Source organism: Primulina huaijiensis, chromosome 3 (genome assembly GCF_012295235.1).
Source record: "Primulina huaijiensis isolate GDHJ02 chromosome 3, ASM1229523v2, whole genome shotgun sequence".
Classification (NCBI taxonomy): domain Eukaryota; kingdom Viridiplantae; phylum Streptophyta; class Magnoliopsida; order Lamiales; family Gesneriaceae; genus Primulina; species Primulina huaijiensis.
Genome location: NC_133308.1, coordinates 28,556,522 through 28,576,650, shown reverse-complemented (window position 1 = coordinate 28,576,650; position 20,129 = coordinate 28,556,522). Strand labels below are relative to the sequence as shown.

Genomic DNA, 20,129 nt, shown 5'->3' with positions numbered 1-20,129 from the left:
ATTTGGGGTTGCATTTTTTTCTTTCCATTTATTGTGGATATATTAACAAATATCTATATTTAGTAGTATTTCGTTCATTGTTTTACTGATTTATTCCTATCATTAAATAATTAGATACTTTCAACAATATTCTTACACCATTAAAACACTAATAAATTAGGATACGATAAAACATTTATTTGTATGATTATATTTTTCTATGAAAATTATTTTTTGTTTTTTTATGCAGATTATGAATATCGTATGATTATATTTGAGATGGATTTAGTAGATTATACATTAATACACATGTGCAGAGGCAATCCCAGGACCTGTTCTGCCAAAAATTAAAACAGACATACCCGTCTCAAAATCTGATGGGTCTAGTCCGAGATAGACCCGCAAATCCTTTAAGAATAAGATATATTTTTAATTCAAGTAAATAGAAAATAAAAAAAGTCCAAAATTAATACATTAATCAAAATCATATCTAAATCATAATATTTTAATATTAAGTTAGCAACGAAAAGACAATAACATTGTGACTTAAGTTAGGCATTTGGACATTCATTATTTCATATAATATAAAAAAATTATTATTAATATATAACGGAGAATGTTTATTAAAACTTGTTACTCGTCTCGCAACCCGTTTGATCGAGTTTAAACCCATCTTCAGCTAGATGAGTTTAATGTAGATCCGGGTTTAAAACTGGCACATTGTCATCCCTACTCATGAAATAAATTAGTTTTTTTTAATGTTTTAAATAACTTTTAACATCTGAATGTTATATTAAAATTTTAAAACTTTAAAGATGAAATTTTATTTAAAAATTGATAATTTGTTAAGATAATTGTTTAAGTAGGAATGAAGGATAGTTTTTTATTTTTAAAACCGACGATGGTTTTCGGAATATATTAATAACATTTTAGCTTATATTTTTTCTCCTTTAAATGCTTTCCCTTAAATTCTACATAATAGTGTATTTTATTTTTAAGTGGGCTATTATCTTTTCTAATTTTCATATATGTGTGAATATGATGGCAAGCGTAGCAAAGTCCAAATAATAAGCTTGAGGTCTAGTTGGGTTTATTCTTTAAACAATAATATTGTAGGTTTTTTAAATTATTCTACAAATGGGTTATTGACCCATCAATCTATACAAAATGAAGAGAGATGCCCAATTTGGAATTGTAGGTTTTTTAAAATTATTATTTATCAGAATTACTTTTAAGAACTTTTTATGTTTTATATAAAAAAAAAAATCTAAGCATTTTATTAAATAAGCCCTCCATCTATATTTCTTTTTTTTAAAAAAACAATATTTTATCGAAAGAGCTCTATCCAAAAAATATTCTCAAAAGAAAAAAATAATAATTCCACTATATTATACAATATATGTTTATAGAACATTATTAACTCCACAAATATTAATTTTTTTTAAAAAAATATGAGTATATATTTTTTTTTGTAACTGTCCATTCAATATATAAAAACAATAAGACGATCAAGTCGATAGTTTAATTTAATTCTCGAATTTGATACCTAAAGCTAAAACCGAAACCTAAACCAAAACCCAAAAATTAATTAACCATTTCCACCAATGTGATCAGTAGTCTTAGTTTTAAATTTTAATTTATTAAAAATAAACATTCTACTATTTACTTTAAAAACTTCATTTTATCTCATAATTTTGTAAGACGAAATCGACTCTATTTTATTTTCGAATGTACAATTAAACGTAGAAATACATCACTACAAATTTGATGGGTAATAAGTAATAACCCAAAATTAATTTTAGTCCAATAAAGAGTCTATTAACTATGGCAAAAACTTGTGTGAGACGGTCTCACGGGTTGTATGTGTGAGACGAATCTTTTATTTGGGTCATCCATGAAAAAGTATTACTTTTTATGTTAAGAGTATTAATTTTTATTGTGAATATGGATAGGGTTGACCCGTCTCACAGATTAAGATCCGTGAGACGGTCTCACATGAGACCCACTCATTAACTATTAGGTCCAACTAAATTTATGAGTCTACGCAAACCCCCAAAGCTCTCAAATAGCCTGTAAACAAGGCAAGTCTCTCGTTTTTATGGCAAGTTTTCATTTTGCTCTCAATAGCATTCTTTATTCTCTCCGGTTTTGGGTATTTCTGACTTGATAATAAGAGGGTTTTCGTCAAATAATCTCCAACGTCTCTAACGATTTGTCCATGACTTAAGTGACACCGTTATATTTTTCTTATGATTCGTCGGAACGACATTTATGCACCTTGATCCAACACTCATGTATCGTCTTAATTTGATTAGTTTAAATAGCGATTTTATCTGACTAGATCAATATTATTGGGAAATATTTATATATATGTAACATATCATATTCATGATTAAGTGATATGGTTAAATGAAATATAACGCTTAACTGACACATGCTAATAATAAACATTAAACAATTGGGAGGGGTATCAAATCAAACAACAAATTTAATTTAAAATTATTAAATGTCTTTGAATAATCCAGCTGCCAATTGATGCATGCATGGCCTAAATAGCTGGATTATATTTATTTATTTCATAATGATCATTTAAAAGGATGTTACATGTTACCAATCCATATCTCGTATCTCTACACAAAATTAAAATCATAATTTGATTATAGCTGGTGATATTCTCTTTTTAAAATTAAATAATTATAAAATGTCTTATAAGTTTTATTTATCCTCTCTCGTATTTTTTTTAATTTTAATTATTGTATATATCGTACATAGATGTGTTGAGATTTGTTATCGTGAATTACTGAGAGAGAAATAATTATAATTTTTGATAAAAGAGCAAATGCTCGGTGCCACAAAATTGATCTAAACCCATAACATTTCTTTGTTAAGCAAGCCATAACATTCCTAAAATTCTTCATCATTAACCATCTGTTATTGCCAACCAATCAGAATTAGTAGCTAAAGTGTCTTTTTTTTAATGAAATATAAGTGTCTACTTCAATATTAATAATAAATCTAGATCGTGACTCTTGATTAATAATAATATAATTAAGCCATATACAATAATATATATTAACCCAAATAAGCTGATACTTGATGAAATCTTGCAAGTATCCCCACACCTTCTTGAATTATAATTTACTTACATCATATGTATTAACTTTAGCTAGTGACAGAAATGATGGATCTATATATGTTTTTATTTTTTATAATGCAGAATGATATTAAAATTGATTAAATTTTAAAAATTATACAGCGTATTACCAAAATAGTAAGTACACCTGATAAAAATTTTGTGCATTTGTTTTTGCAGCGACCCAATTCGGATCAACTACTAATTAAACATGCGATTAACTAGTCCGTTAAATATAATTATTACAAACTTAAATAACAAAAACACATACATAAACGAAAATCATGTGGTATACAACAACCGGTAACCAGAACAAGACAAAAAGCTTAGTTTGTCATACAACCAAATCGAACTCAATATCTTAAACAAACATAAAAAATAAACCTTGGATCCTCGCGAACTCCTCGACTACCCACATCCTGAACCATTGGCCTCGTCCAACCTGAGACATGATCCGTCGAACCAACATAAAAAATATGGACGTGAATGACAAATCAATCAGTACTTGTATGAGTATACAGACATATATGCGCATGCAAATGACCTGAATTGGGTAACCAGGTCAGTTATCCTGACCACCGTAGACTTTGGAATGTCTGAACTGCTACATATCAGTACACTTTTGACACATAAGTCATCTTGATGGCACTGCGAGTTCGTATGGTCCGATCTACATTCAAATGGTCCGAACTCACTTCGGTGGTTCCAATACTGTTGATGCTTAAATACTCTTAATTATTCGATTAATTAATGACTCTTTAATCTTGTTTTAGCATTTAATTACATAAAATAGAAATCGGGTCACTACAGTTTTTCAATGAAAAATTTAAATATTATAATAGGAAATTTTGTAATTTTTGTCCAATATATTTGTTCGTTTGCAATTTGGTTCTCTATATTGTCAAACTCTTATCTTATAGGTTATATTTGTTTTTTTTTTAAATTTTAATTTTTTTTTTGGACATGATAATGAAACGACATCAATTCAACCGATATGATGCAGACATGATATAAATTTAGTACATTAATAAGTGAGAAATAAAAAAAAATTAAAAAGAAGGATCATAGGCTAACATAATTAATATAGAAAACATCTCGTTTATTGATTTTTTTTATTAATACAATTTTTCACATATAAAATTTAGTTCGTGTGTATATAAAAATTCTGATTTTAATGTTATTTTTTTCTTGTTCAGTCTCAATTTTAAAAAAATCATCCATATTTTAAACTTCTCTTCCCAATACTTACTTCGAATCCATCTGAATCCAAAGGAAGAGAAAGGTCAATAATTCCTACCAAAACCATCAACTCATATATATATGTGTGTGTGTGTGTGTGTATATATCAAATTATCGATGCCAACTAATTTCGAAACGAAGCCTTATAATATACATGACCAATCCTCAAAACATTTCCAAACGACCCCTTGATTCCTCATTGACAGATCAGTACTGAAGCTAAGCTCCAAGATTATGGAGCTTCACTTCAGGAAAAATCTAACCCCGACTCAAAAAATAAAGAATATCGGTATCGCGATATCCGCCGGATTAATACTTCTCACAGTTATCCGTCTGAATTATCCCGTAACACCAAGATATCCTTCCCTGTCCTACAAGAATTCAGCTGAAATCATCCCACCACACCATGCAGAGAGTATCAAGATAACCGATAATCAAGAGAAGTGCGATATCTTTACCGGAGAATGGATTCCGAATCCGAATGCTCCATATTACACGAATACGACGTGTTGGGCGATCCACGAGCATCAGAATTGCATGAAATATGGGAGGCCGGATGCGGGATTCACGCAGTGGAGGTGGAAACCGGACGGGTGCGATTTGCCCGTATTGAACCCGTTTCAGTTTCTGGATATGGTCCGGGACAAGTCACTGGCTTTTGTTGGAGATTCTGTGGGGAGGAACCAAATGCAATCCATGATATGCCTCTTGTCCCGGGTAAGTTTTATTAATCTTTCCTTTTTTATCATTTTTTATATTTATTATTATTGATACATATATACTATTCAATTTCTCGATTTCAACAATCGAATAGTACATATGTGGTTTAGTACTCACCATCGCAATTATCATTCAATAATAGTTGTTAATGTTCGAATACTTAAGACATGGTTTGGTAAACGTGGTAAGGGAAGAATTGATAAATAATCCTCATTATCCTACTTTTGGTATAATTTTAAAAAGCCGATGATCCCTTGAAAAATAATTTTTTAGAAGGATAAAATGTCTCTTCTATTAGGTGTGATAATTTTAATTTAATAATAAAAAACACGACAAATTACTTAATTGTCCTCAATATATAAAAATCTTATATATGATCAAGTTCTAAATTAGTATCACTAGATGATAATTATATAAATGATTTTTATAAATCTCTGCTAATAGGTAGAAATTAAAATCAAATATATATTTTTATTTATTTTTATATATTATATAATATGATAATTATATAAATGAACTCGAAATGATTTTTATGAATCTCAATAAAATTATTAGTATCACTCGATTAACCTTAAAAATTGATATTTGACTTGACTCACAAAATCAAGGGCTCAATTATCATATTATATAATATATAAAATTAGGTAAAAATAAATAAATCATGTAAGCACTGTCGCGTATGAACAGATAAAAAATATAAGCTGAAGCAACAACTTTGAAATTATAAAATTTATTATGATAAAGTTAATTTTGGCATTACAATCTAATATATAAATTTAATCACTCTTATTAAAATCATACCAAACATTAAATATAATATCCTACATCTTATTTATCCTTAATTTATCTTTATATTATATGTCATATGTTTATCTTATCATATGTTTATCCTATCATGTGTATCATATTATGTCAAAATGTCTTCTTATCTGCTTGAAACTTGCTTTTACTCTGCAACTTTACTAGATTTATGTGATGTGCTAGGTTTGCAAGCTACATTCGATTCATAATGACAACGAGTTTCTAGTTAGACAAAGATGGCATTGAAAAAGAAAATAAAATAGTAGGTTACCTAAAGTGGTAGGATATTTTCGAAAACCCATCAAGGGCTGAATTATTTGTATTAACGATTAGGTAAATTATTAGAAACATGCATATCCAGTTATCAACAACACTAGTAAACTAACACATGCACTAGGTAGCTAGAATACAAAAAGTAAAAGAATCTTTCCCTTTTTTATTTGGAAAAAAGGATGCAAATTATTAAATCTACTATTCCTTCATATCATTAATTTTATAGATTTTATAGATAAGATTGGTGTATACAAGGATGAGAAATTTCGACTAGTTAAAGAAAACATTGGGAATATGGTGTGACCCAGAAAATGAGTTGTTTCTATTTGTCCTCTCTCGTGTAAAACATAGTTGACAAGTAACAATAATCGAATCAGCTCGCAAATGTTTTGAGTCGATCTGAATTCGAAATTATTAAATTCAAGTAAAGCTCGAATATATTCAAAATAGAGTTCGATAATTTCGTAAGTTTGAAATTAGTAAATGTGAATTATTTATTTTGTTTGTTCTCCAATTTCAGGTAGAATACCCAATCGACGTCTCCCCCACGTCCGACGAGCATTTCAAACGATGGAAATACTTCACTTACAACTTTACACTAGCCTACTTGTGGACTCCGTTTCTGGTCCGCTACGAAGACCGAGATCCAGACGGCCCAACCCACACCGGCCTCTTCAACCTCTACCTCGACGAGTTCGATGATGCATGGACCACGCAGATCGACGGTTTCGATTACCTCATCCTCAACGCCGGCCACTGGTTCAGCCGCACCTCCGTATACTACGAGAACCGCCGCATCGTTGGCTGCCGCTACTGCCAGCTCCCAAACATCACCGACCTCCCGATGACCTTCGGGTACCGCCGCGCCTTCCGTACGGCGTTTAAAGCCATCAACGGGAGGGAGAATTTCAGAGGCGTGACGTTCTTACGAACCTTCGCACCTTCGCATTTCGAGGACGGGCCGTGGAACGCCGGAGGGAACTGCGTGAGGCGGCGGCCGTTCCGGAGCAACGAGACGATTCTGGAGGGGTTGAGTTTGGATCTGTACATGATCCAATTGGGGGCGTTTCGGGCGGCGGAGAAGGTGCGGAGGAAGAGATTCAGGTGGCTAGACACGACGCAGGCCATGTTGTTGAGGCCCGATGGGCACCCGAGTAGATATGGGCATTGGCCCGATGAGAACGTGACTCTGTACAATGATTGTGTTCATTGGTGCTTACCTGGGCCCATGGATTCTTTGGCCGATTTTTTGTTTCACATGTTGAAAATAGAATCCCGGAGATCGTACAACAAGCGCTAAAAAAAATATTTCATGGAATCGTTTGTTTGGTTCTGTGACTTCTGTTTGAGAGTATTTATTTTGTTATTATTCATTTTATTTTATTTTATATCTCTTACTATTTATATTTTAGTAATATTATTGAAATCGAGATGATGTTCTTTCTACACATGGTGACATCGATACAGTTAAACAAGATCTTAATACACAATTAAAATTTTTCATTTTTGATTCTATATATTTGAAATTTTTTGTGATTTAAATATTTTATATTATTATATTTTAGCTTTAGTCCGCTACGTGTTATGTGTGTGTTTTTTTGCAACTTTATATGCTATATTTTTATGTATTATAAATTCCTACAATTTATTAAAAATATAAACAACGTCAGAGTTTATTCTTTAAATTCCAATAGTTTTATTTGTTTTGACATCATATTTGTTTATGAGATTATAACAGACAGTCAAATTTAATATCTATAATCGTTGTGTTTTTAGAAGTTAGATCTTACACGAATATTGTGCAAACAATATTAAAGAACAAAATCACTCACATCAGTTTCAGAACCTGTAGATTCTCAATTTTCACCCAACCATTCAAGTAATTGGTTTCCTTTCTACTAGAAACACTTCAAATATCATTAGGATCACCTACGATGGAACGTGATATCATTAGAATTAAGTTAGAAATTGGGTATGTTGTCATCGCTTTAGTAGGCGATCAAGCATGTCTCCATATCAAGTTCATCAGAGCAGATCGAATCCAGTTGAACCTTTTCACGAAACTTGTATGCTACACAACAAATCAAGACCGGGACCCGGAATTGAAGAGCAACCATAGTAACAGATGCATTGCCAACCCTCGAGTAAACCGTGCCATTAGACAATACCGATGAAGCACCCAAAAGTACTCTAGTTACTTCATGCATGATATAAGAAACCGCATTTAGATGAGTATATGCACAACTAATACCCTTTTCCACAAGCCTACGAAGTAACTTCTGGCCTTCAAGCTTTGGACGTGAATCCACCACTACAACTCGGAACTGTTTACCGAGTTCTTGGGCATGTGACAATATCATCTCGACAACAGATGACGAAGCATAAGTGAGAAGAACATCACCATCCCTAATTTTCGTCACAGCATGCTTCACAATTACCTTGTCTGCTAGAGTTATCTTCTCACTAATAAAACGGTCCATATCAGAAATAAGGCTCGCTTTTGCCTGACTCTGAGAGTGTCAGAGATAATCTTGCAATTTGAATTTTAAGAAACCTAATTGCATTCCACATGCTGATTGAAAGGGGTCTGCATTCAATCAAAAAAGAGACATAAGCGTTTATTTTTGTAGTCAAGTCCCTGATAAGGGCTTTCTCGGGTGGCGTGGTGTAGTCTTTGATAGACTCTTGAAATGCTTGAAGCAATGTGATAGTTGATACAACGTGCATTGCCACCAGATATTTCCCCAGCTAGATATCTCAGACCAACCTGACAAGCACAAAGTCGGGATAGGGTAAAGTGCATCAAGAATTGTACCGATTTTTTTACATTATGGTGGAAAAATAGTTAGATTTCTTTCTTCCTGAAAAATGTTTTTTATCAAACAATATCACATGAAAATATAATACACGCACTTGTTCTCCAAGGTACTTCTTTGAGCAATGTCCAGATGGGTAAATGAATACAATTAACTTAAGAGTTACCTTGTAAACAGAAGGATGAACTGGACCTAATTGAAAGAACTTTGCTTCGAGATCAGGAAGCCGTGTCCCGTGTTCATACTGTGGTAGATGCCTAAATAGTTCGATTCTGTTTTTTGCCTCTATTTGTTTGAATACCGAACGCTTCTTCGCCTTCTCGACTCTGTTTCATCATCAAACTGCATCCTTATCCTCGGATGAGTGACATCTTTCTTTCTTTCTTTATCTGGCTGACGATCACCACCTTTTTTCTCAGAAGATGCAACCAGAGAGCTATCTTTCCTTAGTGGAACCACCTTCACATCCTTATTGGCGTTTGCAGAATTGACCCCAGATGCCACAGCAGATGCCTTATTTCCTCCACCTGGAAAAATGCAGCGTTCGGAGATACAATAAGCATAACGGTTACATTTCCAGATGATGTATATGTTCGCCAAAAAAATCAAGCAAAAAAACTGTAGCACTAACTCAAAAGAATTCACCGATATCCACATATGCACAATCAGTGCTAATCATTATAATATGGAATCACACCACCGGATCCGAATTCAATATATCAACCTGTTTGGGCTAAAATTACACAACCGAAATGATCATTAACTAACTACTACTCTCCAATATAAATATAGATCATTCACCATTATCAGAATCCTTTTTTTCTCGTTGAGCATCTTGAATAGCACGTCTCTGAGCCTTTGTAGTCTTCTCCTTCAATGTCTTTCCACTAGCAGGCTTTGTCTCTCCATCTATTTCCCCACAAGAATCAAACGTCCAACCATAAACTCAATTTAATAATTAGAAAAATAAGTATGAAATTCAGGAAACGCAACAAACATATAACATCAGGAGCCATGTTCACTACACTCTTCTGCTTCACAGCAGCCATTTCAAATCCCCCAGCTGGCAATGAAGTATCGAATTGGCCGTTGGAGATATATACTCGGAAGGATTATAACTTACAACTGGAAACGAATTATGATCCGCAGCACGAGCGGCATGGAGATGGAATAAAGGCGTCCCTTGAGGGAAGCGGCGGGAGAGACCCGCGGATAAGAGGCGTGGCGGCGGGATCATGAATGGTGACAAGGAGTTGCTGGAGGGTGAGATGTTGGAGACAGGAGGCGACGAGGATGCCAGTTCGGGCGGACCCGATTGAGGTCTTTCGGGTGCATCCCCCGGAACGAAGAAGCCGACGTGCCGAACATTAGGGTCGCTGGAACGCGGCGAGGGTCCATCTTCGCCACTGGATTGAGGCTCGGGGAATTGGGAGCGGTTGTATTTTCTTGAGAAACGACGGTCCGAACTCCGAAGTCACGCACGCGATTCCAGTCGACCATTTTTTTTAAAAAAAAATTAATTGACCACAATTAAAAACAAAAATACGCTGATTGTAATTGTACTTTACACTTTTTAAAACCTTTTTTTTTATTTAATAGCGTTAATCAATTTTTATTTTTTTATATATAAATAATAAAATGATAGTACGAAGTATCAACCATTCAAGTTCGAGTTTTAATTATTTTTATTAAAGTATCTAAACTCTAAATTTTTTTTATCAACCAGTTTAGAAGACTTAAGTTTTTTAAGCTTAAGTATCTCGATATGTACATGAGTCGAACTCGAGTTTGAAATTGATTATTCGATCGAATTTGAATTCTATTTCGAATAGACATCTGAATATAGTTGAATCGAGTAGTATGGTACTCAGCTAAACTCGTGTGCACTCCTCCATAAGGCATATTTGATTAATAATAACATAAAAACCTTGGCTTCAAAAATTCCATATATTTATGAATTCGGTTATTAGTTATTAATTTAAAATAGATATGTATCAAAATGAAAGTCGTTATTTTTATAGAATTAGTTTTGGAAGAATTATACATAGAAATATATCAAGAAAAATGGTTATTGTTTGGTAATATTTATTGATTTTATAATAAAGAGTAAATTAGCATGGCTATCATATCAAATATTGTGCATGTTTAGGGCCAGTGGAGTTTAATGAGGATTTAATAGTTATTTTGGGCCAGGCTTTCTCATATTTAAAGGGCAATTCGAATGTTGGCCCTGGTGCTACTTTCATATCTTACACTATCTTTTTTTTTTTAAATGTCTTTTTATTTTTTTCTTATCTTGTTTTTATTTAATTTCAAAACTATATATATATATATATATATATATTTATCAAATGCTCGCCTATTCTACTAACTCTGACATTCTCCTGAAAAAATATTATTTATATTGCATTTAATAATTGTAATTCGTTTCATGATTGTATCTTAATAGAGAGAGATTATGTTTTATCATTATTTTTTTATAAATTCAAATAATTATAAATAGTTTTTGTTGGATGCAGGTAAAACAATTGAAATGTGATGTCGATGCTAGAGATGTTGTATGATTCAAAAAATATTTGAGTTGCACCATTACCACTAGCTATATATAACTTTAACAAAAACGTCAAACACTCGTTCCTACAATTGGTATCAAACCCAATATCATGAGTTCGATTTTGCTTCATTGCAAGGAATACAATTATGGAGAAAGAGATTGTTGGGTGAAATAAGTAGAGTAATCGAAATGTGATGTTTGAAGTTTGACGGATCTCTGATTTTGCAAAACCTGAAACATTGTCGTCCCTCTACCCAACACAACTTGTTTTCATGAAATTTACGAACACTAATTTGATAAGGCTCTCACAAGTTCTGAGTTCTGACCAATTTTCCTTTCTATCATTTTCTCGAGTTCACAGTAGAAATAAATCAGTAGATAGGTTAACTAATTTTTCAATCAACACTGGAATGAAAATCTGCCAATCCCCGTTTAATAAAATTATTACACAACCAAAAATAGCAATTTCCAAAGAAAAATTGAGGTAGGGTTTTATAAAGAGAAAATAAATTTTTTGTCCACAAATTTGTTTAATTTTGGTTTTAGTTCTTTAAGTTTTCAAATTTTTATAAAGAATAAAAAATTATTATTTTTCACGTATTTACACGAGACCTGAAAAATTATTATTTTTCACGTATTTACACGAGACCTCACTCAATTAATCAGAGACAAAAATTTGTGTGAGACGATCTCACGGGTCGTATTTTGTGAGACGGATATCTTATTTGGGTTATCCATGAAAAAGTATTATTTTTTATACTAAAGGGGGTATATTCAATCTTGAAATTTTAATTACTTTTATTGACTTTTGTATAGTTTAAAAGTCTAGAGGTATTGAACATAGACTTTAATAAACTCTATAAAAGTTTAGTGGTATTCAAATTAGATTTTTATAGAGTCTTAAAAAGTTTAGAGTTATTCAAACTAGACTTTTTAAAAATCCATAAAAATCTATAGGTATCCAATATTTCCATAAGTTTACAATGATTCTAATTTAATTCTTTAAGCACAAACCTTAAAACTCTATGTACAACTTTAAAAACTCAAAAATTGCCTTCTACTCACCCTAGAGATTTTGGTAGACTTTTAATCAAACAAAATATCATTCTCAGAGCACCCACAATGGAGTGTTAAATGGGTGTTATAACACCCATTTAACACCTATAACGCCCACTCACAGGTGAGAGAGTGAGAACGCCCCTCTGTCAGTTTATTTTTTAAAAAAAAATTCGACAATTAGCGACATTTTTCCACAAACCGTCGCTGACGCTCGGGCTCCACATGTTTTGAATTATTTTAATTTTGCTTTTAAATTTTTGACTTTCCCTTCAACGGTTATGAATTATTATTTCATATGTTACTTTTAATTTCATCAAAGTGTGGTTTAATTTTAAGTTATTGTTTCATTTCAATTTCATAATTATTTCTTTCGAACACCTACTTTATTTAATAAATATATTTTTAAAAAAATTAATATTATATTTTAAAACTAATAAAATTATTTTATTAAAAATAAGATGGTTTTAAAAATTAGAATAATGATTTAAATAATGTAAAATATATTTAAAACGTATTTATTTAATATGAAAAAAATTTAAGATGATTGAGTGGACTGTGAGACCCATAAATAATGAGTTTGAATGTTAAAAGGAAAGTGTGTAAAAGAGATATGTTGTTATTATGAGTATGTGGCAGTGGACCCCAGGCTTTTTGATGAGTTGGTGGTTGTTATAACACACACACATTGTGGATGCTCTCACTCATATATCTCTCTTCCTCATTCAAAAACGACATTTTTCTCCTCTCTAAGACAAGTCGAGGGTTCCTCGAATTTCAGAGATATGATTTCTTTCTTGAATCATTATTGATTTGATTACAAAAACATATTATGATTTCTATGTATCTCTTTCTGTGTTCCGTTCGTTTGTTTATTTCTGTCTGTTTATGTGCGTGCTCTAAATTTTTGCGTATAATGTGATATGGAGAAGTATGTACATCAGACTTTCAGTTTCTTAAAAAAATAATCTGTTTCGATTTCTGTATTTTCTCAAACCAATGATTCAACAATTAAAAAATCGATTACTTAAATTTGGATAATAATTTTTAAATAAATTATAATATTTATGTTTGAGTTATTTTTTGCTCGTCTAATTTTGTATTTGAACTTTTATTTTATGATGTTTTTGCCATAAGAATACGAGTAGTGTAGTGAAGGGATATTCGGAGAAAAGTAATTGGTATATGCTTCAGAGATCAATTGTTATGTATGGATGCTAACACCTAAATAATTTTTTTGAAATAAAAAACTCTTAAATCATCAACACGGACATATGTTATAACTATTAGTAATCTGCACACTTTATGTGCTTATTAATTAGTATTAAATCTTGATATTTTGTGTAAAAATTATAGATTATATTAAATTAAAATTATTTGGAATGGATTTTATAAAATATTTTAAATTTATATCAATTAGAAATTTGTAATGAAGATGGTTTGTTGCACAACTGACTGGTTGGAGAGGAGAAACATTGAAGACGCGTTACATAATTTTCCAAGAGCACATGATAGGGAGATGCCCATGATTCAAACATATTGTTCGTTATCATCTCCAAGAATTCACTGGCCAAGGTCGTCACCCTGAAGAGGCAAAAGAGTTGTTCAATCTTCGTCATTCTTGTTTGAGAAACGTAATTGAGAGGATATTTGGTATATTTAAATTGCAGTTCAAAACATTCAAAAATGCTCATCCATTTCCATATACAGCACATGCGGAGCTTGTAATGGCTTGTGCCAGATTGCATAATTTTCTTCGAAAGAAGAGTCGATATGATGAATTTCTAGTTGAACCACATAATGAAGTTCCGCAACTTTCATCAGAACAAGTTTACGAAGATAACAACTTTGATAAAATATTTGACACTCGAGAACAACAATGAGCAAATGCAAATGCATGGAGGGATGCTATAGCAAATCGAATGTGGAGTGACATTGATCATATTGATAATAACGAACATTAGATTTTTTCATAAAGACTACTTAAAATTTATCAAATATGTTTTGATTAGTTATATNTTGCAAAAAGTCTGCAAAAGTACATGAAATTCTGTTTACAAATCTGTGAGATTCTATAAAAGTCGATAAAAATCTACCAAATCATTTAAAAAAAGTCAGTGAAAGTCATTAAATCTCATCGTTGAATACACCCCACTAAAAGTATACTTTTTACTGTGAATATCGGTAGAGTTGACCCGTCTCACAGAAAAAACTCGTGAGACATCTCACAAGAGATCTACTATTAATTAGAACTATTTCATCTTCAACCAAAAAAATAATTCAAATATCTTTTGGGTCGTGTTATATCTCTTCACCGACCAACAATCCCTCGTGATCTTCCAGATTTCACGCACCCCATCCCTCAAACAAAAATTTCTAGAATTATCAGTCTACGAACATTAAAAATAAGATCATTATCTTCATTAAAATTTCGAATCAAAACTTTGACACATGTCAACAAAAACAATAAAATATACACATTCATGAATAAACAAATTAAATAAATTGTCATTCAAGAATCTAATGCCCGAAATGTAGAAAAATCGTTCGATTTCATCGTACTTTTTTTAGTAACCCCCTCTCCTATTCTGCAATTACGTCTCTTCGGTTCATATGAACCCAAGAAAATAAAAAAAAGGTTTGAGGACTTCTGCTTTGGTAAAAATACTGTTACTATTACAGGAAATGATTACCTCTCCGGGGTGGGAGAATTTCGATAATGTTACAATTTACAGAAACTTTGAGCATGCATTATTTCTTGAAATTTTTGGGTCTGATTTTGTACCTTTTGCTTTAGATTTAATATACCCTTTTTGCATCACAAAATTTTATTATTTCATTTCATTTTATTTTTAGGAAGAGATATAAATATATATTTTCACATATTATAATTGTATAAATTTATTAACAGACTGTTTAATTTTTAATCTTTAGGCCCGAAGAGTTACTGGTATCCAGGAAGATGAAAAGCATCTAGTGCATCAAAATGAAGGTTTGGTTTTCATACTCCAGGTAATTTCAGTAACTATCTTTAAAGGGAAACACATTTGAATTAATTAGTCACTGATATAATGAAGTATTTATGCAGTTTAAAATTTTTTTTTTATAGTCTTGCAAACTTTCAACACTGACGATCGATCGAGAAGTTCATGAATATCATACCAGTGGAGAAAACAGTTAATTTATACCTCTTTTTTTCTGTTTTCATCATCTAACTTGTCAAAGTTGACGTTTGTTTTCGTTATCGACAGCTTATAAGCTGTAAAAGATGATAACAAAATGTAAGATAGTAACATGATTAGCTAGTATGTTATTTTGTTTTATAACATTATAATCTTTAAAATTGATGATTTCCCCTGCCCTTTACAAGGTCTTTTATGATATAACTTATTCTGAAAGTTTTGAAAAATATACCAAACGCTTGGAAGTCTTAAAAGCTTTGGGCATATTGTATGCTTGAAGTGGTTTATTAACTTACCTAACTTTCTGTAATCTATCACTTCTTTGGGAGGCAACAGAAAAGGTACTAAAATTCGACACCCTCAACAAATTGCATGTTCCTGTTTGTTTGTATGTTTTAAGGTACAAATCTCATAATTCTTTTGTCAAAATATTTAAGCAATTCTTGGACATAGTCCCTCATCGTTATGAGAACAAGGAACTAAAACAGAGAAGAGATAAAAACATGTACCTACAGTATATATCTTGTTTCAATATCCGAATATATATACCACTAATGTTTTTTTTAGGGGAAAATAGTTATTTAATCCACTAATTTGTTCAATTTTTTGTTTTGGTATACTAAGTTTTCAAATTTTGGTTTTAGTACACTAACTTTTAATTTTAAGTTATTTTGATTTAATTGCTGACGTGACACCGAAAAATACTAACGTGACACAAAAAATGATGGTTTTTCAAACTGTTACATCAGCTATGGAACCAAAATAACATAAAATTAAAAATTAATGTAGTAAACCAAACTTTGAAAAGTTAACGGACCAAACCCAAAAATGGACAAATTAATAGACCAAAAAAATCATTTTCCATTTTTGAGCTAGCCGGAGGATGTTAAGAATCTGTAGTTTGGAGCAATATACAAGGTTTTGAAACATGATAAAGAATCTTCAATGACGTTGGTAGGACTGGTATTCAGAGTGATTTGTGTAGAATGTTAACACTGACAACGGATATCGTCAAGAATCACAACGAGCAACCCTAAATAACAGCACAAAATCAAAACTATGTAACGTGCCAAATTTTTTGGTAAGAAGCTCTTCTTTATATACACACACACACACACACACACACACACACACACACACTTCAGATAGATTTGTAGGACGGAAGAAATTTGTGGGCGTGTCTCGGTTTTTTTAAGATCATCGAGAATATATATAATAAAGTTTAGGAGATATTAAACCAAGATTTTTATTTAGTTGAACTTCTTGAACATGTATGTATACATAGAAGTAAAGCAGTGATTTACAATATCGAAGTTATTTTCACCCTTTTATTCCAAAAATTATAGTGGGATTGAATAAATAAAAATGTGTATTATGTGTTAGCGATTTACAATATTAAAAGTTCTTCCTAGAAGGGATTATAATTAATTTTCGAAATGATTATGGTTAAGACTCTGAATCCACATGCTTAACGATAATCATTTCGAAAATTTTGATGTTTTCAAGTCATATCGTCTGCTTTTATTTCTTAAAATAACAACAAAATTGACATTTATTAAATCTCAAAAACGGCATCTCACCTGCACAAAATTGAGAAATGCAGTGACAAAGACAACTGAAAGAGTTTCATGAGTTTGGGCATTGATTGTCATGTCTCAGCCATATCCACGTATGGGTGTATGCATTAACATTGAATGATGCATGCACCATTTATGACATTTGAAATAAGACGAGATTAGTGACCAATAAAAGACAGTAGATTATACATATATGTATCTGGGAATATCAATCCAAAACAAAATATTTTACATTTCCATGGTAAAGATTCAAGATTAATCGCTGAAATTTATGCGGTAGATCTCACATTCACTTGTAGCACGGGCAAACTACACAATTCCGACCATAATCAGCACAGATGCCAAAAGATTCTTATATGTTTGAAGATCTGTATACAAACAAATTGACGTGAGAAATCACTTATATATATATATCCCATTATCTATACCCAATTGACCATTTAGAAGATAGATTTACCTATAGATGAACTTGTGTTGATCCAAATTGTCACAAAAGTTGGATTGTGAGGTTAAGCTGCTAACATCCCAATTCTCATTGACATTAGGAGATGGGAGACCGCAATGGAACCCGAAAAACGAAGAGTGGTGCCTCAGCATCCTTTTAATGACATTGGATTCTTGAATTAGGTCTTCATGAGTTGCTGCTACTGTAGCAGCAGTTGCTTCATTAGTTATGGGACATTGAATATTAGATGCAGATGGTCTGCAAACTTCAAACAAATTGTTTCTCTGAATTGGGACTGAAGGATTTAAATTAGAACCCATGTTTCTTGATTCATTTAGCTTCTTGATGCACATTTTCTCCTTGGTTCTTTCCCTAGCCCTTGCTCTTGCCTTAGCCCTTGATTCTTTAACTAGAGTTGATGCACTCTGTGTTGGATCTTTAGCTCCTTTACATTTGTTAGAATTCATGGATACCGATTTTCTCTTCGAATCCGCACCTAATAAACAACTCCCATTTTCAAAAGCTTCGCCATTTAACACTACTTCGCATTCGGAAGGGGAAGAAGTGCTCCTAGCACTGGAACTTTTCTTTGTGTGAACCAGATCTTTAATGGCTACTTTCGATTTCGTTAACAACCACTCAAGTGTTTTACTTGGCTTGTCAAAACCTAGCATCTCTTGAAGATCAAAGAACTTTCGTGCTATGCCAATGGACAGCCTTACTCTGCGATCCCTCGGCCCCTGAGATGTCACGATTTTGCTGTGCCTATCTTTTTTCAATATTTGATTTCTTGAAAATGTGTTGGCCAGGGCAGAAGGATCTTCATTACTCCCACCAACATCCTGATTATACAAGGTTGAAACGTCAAGAAATGACGCATTTTCTGCTAAATAATGGTCGGAAAGCATGCCTTGGTGGTGGTGGTGGTGAAGCAAGATTTCAGCTCCATTAATGAGGTCTACAGCAGAAGTAGACCCACGAGATTGAAGAGACTGTGAAACTTGAGGAGGATGAAGGTATGAACTCTTGCTAAGCATTATTTTCTTGTGGTGGGAGGTTGGAGGGTGGGTCAAAGATTCAAATGGTAAACCCTATTCAATTTCTGACACGAAGCTGTATCTGCTGAATCAAAAAAACTGTAGAACAAAAACCCTTATAGTTCTCGAAAAAGAAGCAAATGTTTTTTTTACTGTCGACCTTTTATCTTGGATTGAGAAGGGTTCTTTGAGAGGACCACCCCTCTTAAAATGATGTTATTTATTGATTGAAGATATCAAAACGTTTGTCTTCGCTTTAATTATTTGCAATCTGGAAAACGACTTTGCCTGAGAAAGAATCGAGGCTAGCAAGTAGGTAAAAAATGGAGGATGAATATATGATGAAAACGGAGGAGCTTAGGTTTTCAGGGAATAAAAAGTGCTAGCTCCTCTTTTCTTTAAACTTCGAATAAGAATACGTACTAAGATGCACTAAATACGGTATTAATTGTGATAAAAAAAAAGACCACTTTAAACTCATCTTCTTCACTCATAGCAGTACAATGTTATTTGGCGATTCAAATGTAATCTACAGTCCTGCTACTACAGTTCCTCCACTTCAGCAACAAATCTCCAAAAACCATGATTTGTATTTAGTTAAACCATCCAAAAGGAAAGAAAAGCAAATTTCCAGATTTTGACATAAAGTTCCTTCAACCATCATAAAACCTAACATTTTAGACATACAAATAGATAGATATAGTATACAAACACTATTCATGAACTGGGCCTTGGAAAATTTAATCATATTATCGTGATTTGCACTTGGTTTTTGGTGTGTGTGACTTTAAATCCAAAGCTTAGGTTTTCAAAGGGCCGTGAGTTTTTTGTAGGTGTGACCTTTGCATGAATGGTGTAAAAAACTGTGATTAGAGCAGGTTTAAGGCCCTAAATACGTACGTACCTTTGCCTACAACACTACGCAATGGACAAATCTAACTTCAATTCTTGCTTTTTAAGGGGGGGCCCCAGGAGCATCGTGTCATGTCCACCATCCATCTCTCCATTTCTGGTATGACAGTGAGCAACTCACCATTTTCTTCTGTTCGGTCCACAGCTTTTTCCCTTCTCTGTAATTGTTAAAAAAATTGTTCGAAAATCCTTTTTTTATTTTGTTTTTCGGTTTGAAAAAGGCACAGTAAATTTTTCTTCAAGAGTCTTTCTTGGGCTTTTTTTTCCTGCCATTTTCCTATGTGAATCAAGGTGGAGGAACGACTGGGGTTTTTCCAAGAATTTGGAACCCTAATACTTGAATGGTCGTCTTCTTGCTGCATTTTTACTCTCTTTTTCGTTTTATCTATAAATTTTCAACTGTGT

General features: G+C 32.4%; 2 protein-coding genes and 1 pseudogene across 2 annotated transcripts; 1 reads left to right on the top strand and 2 right to left on the bottom strand.

Moving 5' to 3' along the window:
• The first annotated feature begins 4,481 nt into the window (after positions 1–4,481).
• LOC140972379 (protein trichome birefringence-like 19) lies at positions 4,482–7,491 on the top strand. The gene is made up of 2 exons (XM_073434824.1): positions 4,482–5,068; positions 6,666–7,491. Exons 1-2 carry the CDS (start codon positions 4,586–4,588, stop codon positions 7,443–7,445), a joined length of 1,263 nt encoding a protein of 420 aa, XP_073290925.1. The 5' UTR covers positions 4,482–4,585; the 3' UTR covers positions 7,446–7,491.
• Positions 7,492–8,133: 642 nt separating this feature from the next.
• Positions 8,134–10,469, bottom strand: LOC140972656 (uncharacterized; annotated as a pseudogene).
• A 7,029-nt stretch (positions 10,470–17,498) lies between these two features.
• On the bottom strand, positions 17,499–19,129 carry LOC140972378 (transcription factor DICHOTOMA-like). Its single transcript, XM_073434823.1, has 2 exons — positions 17,788–19,129; positions 17,499–17,698 (listed from the first exon to the last, which is right to left on the bottom strand). The coding sequence occupies exons 1-2, from the start codon at positions 18,810–18,812 to the stop codon at positions 17,683–17,685; spliced, it is 1,041 nt and encodes a 346-aa protein (XP_073290924.1). The 5' UTR covers positions 18,813–19,129; the 3' UTR covers positions 17,499–17,682.
• Between the last annotated feature and the right edge of the window lie 1,000 nt (positions 19,130–20,129).

What these genes read in the sequence shown, in the direction of transcription:
- LOC140972378 (XM_073434823.1), bottom strand. Translation starts at nt 18,812, where the DNA reads ATGCTTAGCAAGAGTTCATACCTTCATCCTCCTCAAGTTTCACAGTCT.
- LOC140972379 (XM_073434824.1), top strand. Translation starts at nt 4,586, where the DNA reads ATGGAGCTTCACTTCAGGAAAAATCTAACCCCGACTCAAAAAATAAAG. An exon ending in TGATATGCCTCTTGTCCCGG is followed by an intron (nt 5,069 to 6,665) that starts GTAAGTTTTATT and finishes CTCCAATTTCAG; the next exon opens with GTAGAATACCCAATCGACGT.